Source organism: Acromyrmex echinatior, chromosome 12 (genome assembly GCF_024713525.1).
Source record: "Acromyrmex echinatior isolate Ae372 chromosome 12, ASM2471352v2, whole genome shotgun sequence".
In the NCBI taxonomy this organism is placed as follows: Eukaryota; Metazoa; Arthropoda; class Insecta; order Hymenoptera; family Formicidae; genus Acromyrmex; species Acromyrmex echinatior.
The window spans coordinates 5,822,698-5,832,736 of record NC_141863.1 but is presented as its reverse complement, the minus strand read 5'-3'; the positions used below and the strand labels follow the sequence as shown (position 1 = coordinate 5,832,736).

General features: G+C 30.6%; 2 protein-coding genes across 2 annotated transcripts; both read left to right on the top strand.

The window, feature by feature from the left end:
* Nucleotides 1-2,449: 2,449 nt before the first annotated feature.
* Nucleotides 2,450-6,108, top strand: Obp10 (odorant binding protein 10). The gene is made up of 6 exons (XM_011062044.2): nucleotides 2,450-2,789; nucleotides 3,784-3,871; nucleotides 4,362-4,414; nucleotides 4,808-4,964; nucleotides 5,767-5,831; nucleotides 5,904-6,108. The coding sequence occupies exons 1-6, from the start codon at nucleotides 2,730-2,732 to the stop codon at nucleotides 5,919-5,921; spliced, it is 441 nt and encodes a 146-aa protein (XP_011060346.1). The 5' UTR covers nucleotides 2,450-2,729; the 3' UTR covers nucleotides 5,922-6,108.
* A 2,239-nt stretch (nucleotides 6,109-8,347) lies between these two features.
* Obp11 (odorant binding protein 11) lies at nucleotides 8,348-10,000 on the top strand. Its single transcript, XM_011062047.2, has 6 exons — nucleotides 8,348-8,522; nucleotides 8,595-8,685; nucleotides 9,284-9,375; nucleotides 9,462-9,564; nucleotides 9,760-9,824; nucleotides 9,908-10,000. The coding sequence occupies exons 1-6, from the start codon at nucleotides 8,445-8,447 to the stop codon at nucleotides 9,923-9,925; spliced, it is 447 nt and encodes a 148-aa protein (XP_011060349.1). The 5' UTR covers nucleotides 8,348-8,444; the 3' UTR covers nucleotides 9,926-10,000.
* Nucleotides 10,001-10,039: the final 39 nt, after the last annotated feature.

Genomic DNA, 10,039 nt, shown 5'->3' with positions numbered 1-10,039 from the left:
GAGATGAAATAAGACTTCGACCAAATTCCGATTAAACTGATTCGAGTAGAACCATATAAAGCGAAATTTCTAATTATATAATTGCTTTTTTTTATCTAATTTTCTTAATTTTTTTAATTTTTCATTTGTTGAACAAAAAAATTAATAATTCTGTTTGCGTTAATAAAAAATAATGTGTGTATGTGTATATATATATACCTATACAAGTACAATTAAGTTAATCACTGATTAAGTTAACTATGGAGTTTAGTCGAATTATCTTTAATTATTTATTGTTGGAAACAATAAAATAGAACGTAAAATTCATTTCTATACGATTCTATGCCGCATCGTTTTATCTGCATGAAGTAGAAATGGGTTACATCGGTCAGACAGCATTGAAATAAATGTATAAATATATGTAGTAAAAAATATAATTTTTTTCTTTTAATTTTTTAAATTTACTTTTTTTTTGCAGAAAGAATTTTTCAAAGTTGTTATTTTTATGTTAATAAAAAGATGTTATAAAATAAACAAATTGATTGAAAGGATTACCAATTCTCAATTAAATTCAATTTAATATAGAAAGAAATTAATTACTGACTTGAATACCAAAAGCACTGAACAACTTTGTGGGTGTGTGTGTGTGTATGTACTTTTGTGTTCAAAATAAATATGTAATCAATCCATTACCTTCCATATTAAATTTCTTAAAGAAAAAATTAAGACAATTAATATTCGTTGCGAGAAAATTTCTCTCTTTGCTTTTTCCATAAACTCTATGAATCTTGACAGATTAATTTGCCTCTTCTATAATTTCAATTTAAAATTTTTGTTTAATCTCTTCATAATATTGTGATATTAAAAATAACTTTTTTTTTATCTTCACACACAAAACACAGATAGAACTTGTAACTAGGACAAAAATGATGATAAGTCTCGACAGGATAATTTGGTACAGCATAAAATTGCGTACGCGAAGATGAAGATTGAGGAACAGAGAGGAACACAGGAATCGTATTCGTGTCGACGTCGCATAGGATAGAGATATTACGTAGGGTCGGATCGTAAACTGGTAACATCCGCCAATCAAATCCGTCTATGTGTGTGACCTGGCCTAGAATCGAAAGCTCTTCTATACTGAGGAGACGGTAATTTATCTTTGCATGATGAAAAGAGTGCACTATATCGCGTCAGTATGACGTGGGACGTTTTGATCGCACTGTCGATTGAGTGCATCAATAAAAAGATAGAACTCCAATCGAAAAAAATCGCTAACAGTAGCACCTGTGCTCTTAAATGCAGCATGGACACAATTAGAGAGAGGCTTCATAAGGGGATGCACAACTGGAAATTGAGCAAAAAATCAAGGACTAGATATTTATAATTTCCCTTTTTAAATATTCTTTAGAAATTCCTAAAAATTTTTTTAAAAAGAGAAACTACAAGTTTGTTAAAAAATTTATTGCTATAATTAAAATATTTTCTGTAATTGTAAAAAATTTAATTTTTGTAAAATAAAAAAGGTATAATTAACGAAACGTTGAAAGGATTAAATATTCGAAAATATCCATCAGTCAGATTAAATTGACATTATTTTATCCCAGTTAAAAGGTAAATAAAAAATATTCACTTTTTTTATTTATTTAAAAAAATATTCACTATTTTTTTATTTTTATTCCTTCTCATACTCGAAATATCTTGGAATTCATATTAAATATAGTAGTGTTACGTGAGATTAATCCTACATTACTCGATGTGATTTTCTTTAACGTAATTATTCGCATGGGGTGTTTGTGAGATCCCAACATTATATATCTCTTTTTATTGTTCTTTTGAATAATTTACAATTAAATAAAAACTGATAATATATTCTATATATATCCTTTAGATAAAAATATATTTAAAAAACTATTTTTAATTTGTACTAAGTATAATAATATGTATATAAACAGCAAATTAGCAAATTTTCTTATACAAATTTAATATTGAAAGTAATTACTTTCTGATCCTTTTAGAGTAAATGACACTTTGAAGAATGAAATCTCACTTAAAAAAAATATTCTCTTTTCCAAGACTAGCTCAATTTTCATTTCTTTAATTAAAGTGATATTTTACTCCAAAGAATTTAGAGAGTAATTCATTTTGAGTATTAAAAGTATTGTTGTTCAGCTTTGTTTTTAATACTTAAAATAAATAATTAATCACTATCTTTCAGTATTAAATTGGCCAATATTGGATTTTTGTAAGGACTTATAAGTATCTCATTAGATGCTTTAGATGATGAAGGATTAATAAACAATCGAATCCGAAAAATACTGATGACAGGAGCGTCTATCGAACACGTTTCGCGTGAAAACAGCGCAAGGGCGGCGCGCAAGAACGAGAGAACAAGAAAACAAGAGAGAGAAGGATAATAGCTTGTGCGACCTGCTCTCGAATCAGTTTCCAGGACGCGCGGCAGGGCTTGCAGCTTCCACCTCTGTCACTCTCTCGGCTTCTGGACCCCGTGCCTCATCTCTCATCCCGACCCCCGTTCGGCTACCCGTGTCGCCACTCAGCCTCTTGACTCTGACGTTCAGTCGCACCCTCGCCTCGCGGACGGCGCGCACTCCGTAACGTCTTCACACATCGACACGCGCCGAAAACGGGATTGCCGCGGGTAAAGATACGCTCGCACCACCGACGGCAATTAGCGAGGAGGAAGGTTCCGTAAAAGTGATAAGGAATACAATTGAGAAACACCAAGGATGAGGCTTCTCGCGGTCGCCCTGGGTTTCCTTCTTCAGGCATGGATCGTGTCCTGCGGGGTACGTGGCAAAACGGTGCTTAGGCGAATCTGGAGAGCTTGAAAGAAAATTATATCTCTTCGAGAATAAAATTAAAAGTATATCAGAAAGTTCAATAGAATTTTATTCTTTTGTAAATAATTTTTATCTAAAATCACAAAGAGGTCTGATTATATGTTTCGGAACTTCAACGAAACTTGGTAAAAACTGGGTAGAAACTTGGCAATCGGGGGTGGTTTTTCTCGATCGCTCTCAATTTTGGCGGTCAAGGATTAATTACGCGTTCTATAACTTGTACAACACTTCCTTTTGGACTCGATATTTTAAATTGCTATTTGCATAATTTTTTTTTTATTTAGTGTCAAAATAGCAGAGAAAATTTTCTATGTAAGGAAATGTTTTAAATCAAAAGAGAATAATATCTTTTCTCCTTTTGTTTTTTTAGTACAGCGTTATGATGTTTACGGAAATGAAAAATTAATATTAAAACAATCATAATAGAGTAATCCGATATTAGAAAAATAATAACAAAGAAGAATATATAATTATACACAGACAATTCTCTTCGCTAATGTTAGTTTTTATCATCGTAGATTAATCTCTTTAATCTCGATTTGACTTATTATTTATTTTTTACGGAAACAAAAAATTAATATTGACATAATTACAAAAATCAGATATTGGAAAATAATAATGAAGAAAAATAATTATAAATGTAGACAATATTTCTCCGTTAATTCCCATTTCTATCAACGTAGATTAACTTTAATCTCGGTTTAACTACTAACCTACTGTTTACTTTTCTAGTTCTAAATAAAAGTTAGAAGAAGATAAAGTAAATTAAACTGAGATGAAAATTAATCTACGTTGGTAAAAATGGATATAATAGTTGCTGTGTGTAAAAAAAAAAATATATTATAGTCCACCAACACAGCTGTCGCAAGAGCGTTCGTCTCTCATTACCTATCTCTCAACTACTATCTATTAGTTTCAATGACACCGATCTATTTTGCAGACAAGACCCAGCTTCGTTTCCGATCAGATGATCGCAACCGCAGCCAGTGTCGTGAACGCTTGCCAAACGCAAACGGGAGTTGCCACAGGTATATTATTCAACGAGAGAGTTCATTCACCTCAACGTGAATGAAATTATCGATCGCACTTTTAATTATCGCGACGGCGCATAAAGTTATACAGCTGATACTCGCAAAACTGACTATCCTGTTTCGAATTAAATCGAAAACTATTTCACGGAGATTCGGGAGTTCAGGACTGATTTTTTTTTCAATACTATCGATTTCGGGCAGTCGGGGATGAATTACGTGAGCGTGTTTTTCTTTCGACTCGATATTTTAAATTTATTTGATTTTTTTCTAGCGTTAAAAATGCAGAGAAAAAATTAAATTAAAACATTCTTTAACGTCTCACATGTTAAAAGAATGATGAATTTGCACTTTATTAATTAATGCGTTCAAAGTATATTTATTTCGCGTTTCAAGAAAGTAATTACAATGTAAAAATTATTTGTAAAATATATATTAATAGATATATTGAATATACATTAATATATACGGAATACGTCCTTTTTTTTAGCCGACATAGAAGCGGTAAGAAACGGTCAATGGCCGGAAACACGTCAATTGAAGGTAAGTATACGAGGCACGTGAATTACCATTTACATCTAGCAAAAAAGAAATATTATCCTATAAAGAAAAAACGATTTTGTCGAAATATTTAAAAATTCAGCTAGCTATACATCCAAAAATAATTTTGTTGAGACTTCAAAATAATTATGCAGGAAATTCAAGCATAAGCAATACTGCAAATATTTTGATATTTCAGCAATTCCAGCAAAGTTTGAGCGAATAATTATATAATTATTTCGATAGTTTAAAAAAATTATTTTCAGATCTATTTCTAGTTAAATTTTTAGATACTTCCATAAAGCTGTTCTTTCCGTGCAGCATCGCATAGTCGATGAAACAAAGATATATGTAAACTCGTAGAAATTAAAAACTGTCCGATCTGATTTCTCGTAGTGCTACATGTATTGTCTCTGGGAACAATTCGGACTGGTCGACGACAAGAGAGAACTAAGTCTGAACGGGATGCTGACGTTTTTCCAGAGAATACCCGCCTATAGAGCCGAGGTTGAGAAAGCGATCAGCGAATGCAAGGGGATCGGTAACTATTTGGGTATCTACTGTCCTTTTCTTTTTCGTTCGTCCCGTCGATCGATTGCGTGTGCTCGAAACTTCTGAAATCGCGCTGAAATTAAGTAATCCTGTTAAAATTATTACTAAAGTTTTATATTATTTAATAGCAACTTGCTTCGAAATTAAGAGGATCTGAAGCTGATATAAGAGTCTCTTACAGAAATCCAATTTAATACTAGAAGTTATATTAAGAGAAATATTTGATATAAATAACCATTTATTTTATTGATATATCATTTACGAAAATATTTCAACCAAATTTTGATTAGAAAAACAAAATTTTTTAATTGAAATAAGAAAGTTTTTTTAAGTCACATACGAACGAAATAAATAGTTACTATATCAAACGTTTCTCTCATTGTAGTTATTTTAAGTATTAAAAATACTGTTGTTTGATGCTCTCTCTGAACAATTTTAATATTCAAAATAATTATAATCTTTACCTTCTGATATTAAATTTTTATTGGGGTGGAACTGATAAAGTAACAGAATGTCTTTAATGCTCATTTCGATCGCAATTATAAAAAAAGAAAAATTGCGAATCAAAAGACTCCTTTAAATATATCTTCTCTTGAATTAATTTACATTTATGAATGGGAAGAATTATTAAAATGAAACCTCTTCAATATCGAAAGCTTCAAATTTTTCTTTCAACATTAATTATCTTTTTTTTAATTCTCCGATATGTTTTGATTGTTTCATTTTATTTTCGATTACACACGATCCTTCGTGTTCCGTTACGTAAAGCAATAAATAACTATAAATTACTTCTCTGTTTGCAGCGAAGGGCGATAATTGTGAATACGCGTACGCGTTCAATAAATGCTACGCGGAGCTATCTCCTAGGGTAAGTGATTTCGTATTGTTTAGTCGCAATGGATTATTCTCATCTCACGCGTGATCGCAATGTACATTTCAGACTTACTATCTATTCTAATGAGCGGGGCGAGGATAACAGCGTAAGAAGACCAAGAACAAAATGCTCAAAATACAATTTCGTGTCGAGATGTTTTTACGTTTAAAACCACTTTCCACTTTATCATGTAACCGCTATACATACCGTATTGCGTAAACCGTATACGAATGTGTCGATGAAATAAAGAATTCAGCGGTCTAATCGATAATCTTCGATCATCTTGCTACCTCCCTTAAAAAGGAATTATTTCTCCCAACAAAAATTTAATACTGGCCAATTTAACATCCAGAAATTATTTATTTGAACATTAAAAGCATTCAACAATAGTGCTTTTACTAGTCAAAATAAATAATTAAGCATTACCAGAGAGAGAAAGAGAGAGAATATTAAATTTCTGTAAGGGTTGTTCTTCGCTGTACATCGCATACAAACGTGTCTCACTTTTTGAAGTGCAAATAACTCTTGTAGGAATTATGATGTCAGAGATTCTTTTTTTTTCCAGGAAGACCTACGATTTATATAAAGTGTCTTTATCGGATTGATTGACAGACTTGATAAATTGATGGCGCTCTCGTTTGACAAGACCGAGTTTGATATCGCAGATTGCGGCAGTGAAACGCTCCAATTGCCGGTTGAGGTCATACTTGATGATCGAACGCAACGGAAGGAGAGGTTTACAACTATGACACACTTGAAACGTTCATTCGCAAACGAGTCCTTTGTAACGATGAGAACAGAAATAGCGGATCGTGTGCGTGTGGCAAGTGGAAGAGCATTACGATATAACGCAACGCAACTCTCCCGATGAATACGAGAAAGACATAAAAATCGTAACTATTATATCTAGGTCATGATTATAATATTACATTCTCTAGAAAATGTGAGTGTGGATTTAACTCCTTTAGATATGATTTTGTTCAAACCATGAACAAATTTTTTTTTAATTTAATTCATGCGTGCTTCATACTAAACAATTTTTTTTTAATTTTGACTATTTTTCCAGCATATACAATTATTATATACATCAGATCTCAAATCCTAGCACACAATATTTATAAAATATTTACAAAATATTTATAAATATTTATAAGGTTTATTTTAAATATTTTGTAAATATTTTTGAGATCTTAGATTGCATAGATCATAAACATTTATTATAAACATTATGAAATATTTATCGTAAATGCTAGGGAAATACTTAACAAGACATTATAATTCAAATAAAAAATACTAAATAGAAATATTTATTTGTATTTATCATAAATATTATCTTAAATATTTAGTCTACTTTTTAATAATATTTCGAATAAAGCTTTATATAAAATATTTATATAAAATATTTATATAACATTTAAAAAAATGAATAATAATAAATATGCTGTCCAAGATGATGTCGATAGAATTAAATAATACATTGCTGATGCCTCGCTCATTGATTGCATATCTCCCTTTTTATTTTGTACTGCCGCTGTTTTCATTTTTATTTATTGCGCATCAATAAATTATTATTATTATTAGTATTATTATAAATATTAACATGGTGTGGATTTAATATCATGAGTTTTAAACTAGTGTTAAATCCACATTACATTGATGTTTACATCAATCAACACGGTGAAAATTATATGTATTTAAATACTGCATAGTGTTAAGTCCACACCCATATTTTTAGAGTGTAGATCTAGATTAGACATACATTTAAAAAAAAAACTGAGAAATTTTACGGACAATTTAATAACCCTTGTTTGATAGTAACAAATCTTGCGGTAGAAGACGATTTGACTGCAAGATTGGTTGCATATAATTTCACAAAGCGAAGTTACACAACGCGTAGACTTACTGCGAGTTATAATTAAAAGGCTAAAACATTTAATTTGTCAGGCAGTATACAAATATCATAGTGTTTGACGTCGGACATCAACTGTAGTGAATGAAATTACAGGCCGCGAAACCAGGAAGAAATTATCGTACGATTGTTACTTAGGAAACAGATTGGATGCATTGTATGATTCTTAAATTACTATTACACGTTTTGTTTATCGTCATGCTTTTCGCTTACAGCCGCACACTTATACAAAGTTACAAATTGCACATTTTTTCCCGGAATTCTAAAATAATTTTGAACCCTCTCAAGCTTGTAACCTTTTAGAATTTTTTCGTCTGCGAGAAATAGTTTCTACGTGCGAGATACTAATTATTTTACATATCGTACAGTATATAGAAATTCACAATCAGATCTGTGAGAAAAAAACGTTTCGAAATACTTTCGGAAAATATTTTCGAAAACACACATACGATTATGATTGACAAAATTTGCGCTCTGAATCTGATATCTTAGTTAATCCTGATTATTTTGATGCGATATATTCACGTAATTTGCTCATAGCTAATTTTTATCTTTGATAGTTAATTATTATCTCCCACTTCGTCGCCAGGATCTGCATAAATTCTCGATGATTCAGCGCTGTCGCGCATTTAGTAATCCTAGATGAATGAATAAACATTTTTCGATTAAATCCGTATCAATTGTGTTAAATACGAGAAATGGCAAAAAAAAGCTTAGTTCTCATCTGTGCCTCTATAATTCTCACGCAACTCGTTATCGTGAGTTGTAACGAAGAAGTGAGTACGAATATGAGTTTAAATACCTACGAGAGAGATCTTTATGATCGCCAATATAATAACTTTATATAGGATATAGATTGGACTACTGTTCACGATGAGTTAAGGAAAATGGCTGGAGGTTTACGAAAAAAATGTATCGGTGAAACCGGTGCGACAAAGGGTATGTTCTCAGAATATCAGCATTTAATTAATGGTCTTGATATTTATCACTAACAAAAGAAGAGCCAACTAGTATACACATTTCGCCAACTTATTTAAATATATTTATCCCCCAGTAATTCATGAGCAAGTGGAACGAAGTGATATTTAAGTATTCGCGAAAAATTTTCATCAAAATCCGGAAAAAAAATGTTTCATAATGATAATTATATATAAAATTTGCATATTTTATATACAATTATATATAATTATATATAAAATATATGTCCATATAGATAATATTTTTTCCCAGAAATTCTTTATTACGAATTGATATCCATATTATAGTTGCAGGCGTTAAAAATGTGTTAAAATAATGTTATAATTATAAAACAATCATTTTTTTACTTTCGATTTCTCGCAAATTTTTTGAAGAATTAAAGTGAGGAATAAGTACTAAAACATATTTGAAATTAGAAGAAATGTGTTTTAAATTTCCTCTTATAAAAGAAATAATCAAATTGTTTGATACTTGCCAAAAATGATTTGCACTACTTTGTTTTCTTATATCTATCATTATGTATTAAATCATCTAATAATTTTAACGATTTTATTTATAGAGATGCTAGATGGGGCAGAATTAGGCGAATTTCCGACTAAAGACAAAACATTGGGGTGTTATTTCAAATGTGTAATGGAAAAAGGGGGAGCGGTAAAAGAAAATTTTTTTTGGTAAAAACAGATGTATAATACAATTATTAAAATTGGATCACTAAAGCTTGAACTTCTTTTGATTAGATGAAGAAAGATGGCAAAATAAACTACAAGATCTTATCTAAGTTGATGCCGCCGGCATACAAACATATTGGAATGGAAATGATCGACCAGTGTCGTAATATAGGCAAGTATTAATTTGTTGAGATAAATTACGTCATCTAATTAGAAAAATATAAAAAAAAAATGCAACTATTGTTCGAAACGACTATTCTATTATTAACAAATCTATATTATAAATAATAATTTTTACACATGAAACGTAATTAATGAAAATTATGTTTCACAATGCGTTTTATGTGATTGTTTACAACTTTTTCAGAGGGTACTGACAAATGCGTCATAGCCATAAACTTTAACAAATGCATGTACAACGCAAATCCTGTGGTACGTATATAATGATTAATATATCTCAGATACAATGCTCCTAATGCATCATGTTATACATGTCTTATTGTATTTTTTTCCAGGCGTACTTCGTTATCTAAATATAGAGTAGGTAGATGTGTAAATTTGAGCTTGGCGCACTATAGGCGCACAAAATAAAATACTTTAAACATTCATTCTCTACTTTTTAAATTAAATCCTCTACTTCTCGTTTT

Excerpts from the sequence above, each read along its gene's own strand:
- Obp10 (XM_011062044.2), top strand. The coding sequence starts at position 2,730 with ATGAGGCTTCTCGCGGTCGCCCTGGGTTTCCTTCTTCAGGCATGGATC. Across the intron at positions 2,790-3,783 it reads CATGGATCGTGTCCTGCGGG|ACAAGACCCAGCTTCGTTTC; the intron begins GTACGTGGCAAA and ends TCTATTTTGCAG. Across the intron at positions 3,872-4,361 it reads GCAAACGGGAGTTGCCACAG|CCGACATAGAAGCGGTAAGA; the intron begins GTATATTATTCA and ends CCTTTTTTTTAG.
- Obp11 (XM_011062047.2), top strand. The coding sequence starts at position 8,445 with ATGGCAAAAAAAAGCTTAGTTCTCATCTGTGCCTCTATAATTCTCACG. Across the intron at positions 9,376-9,461 it reads TAATGGAAAAAGGGGGAGCG|ATGAAGAAAGATGGCAAAAT; the intron begins GTAAAAGAAAAT and ends TCTTTTGATTAG. Across the intron at positions 9,565-9,759 it reads CGACCAGTGTCGTAATATAG|AGGGTACTGACAAATGCGTC; the intron begins GCAAGTATTAAT and ends CAACTTTTTCAG.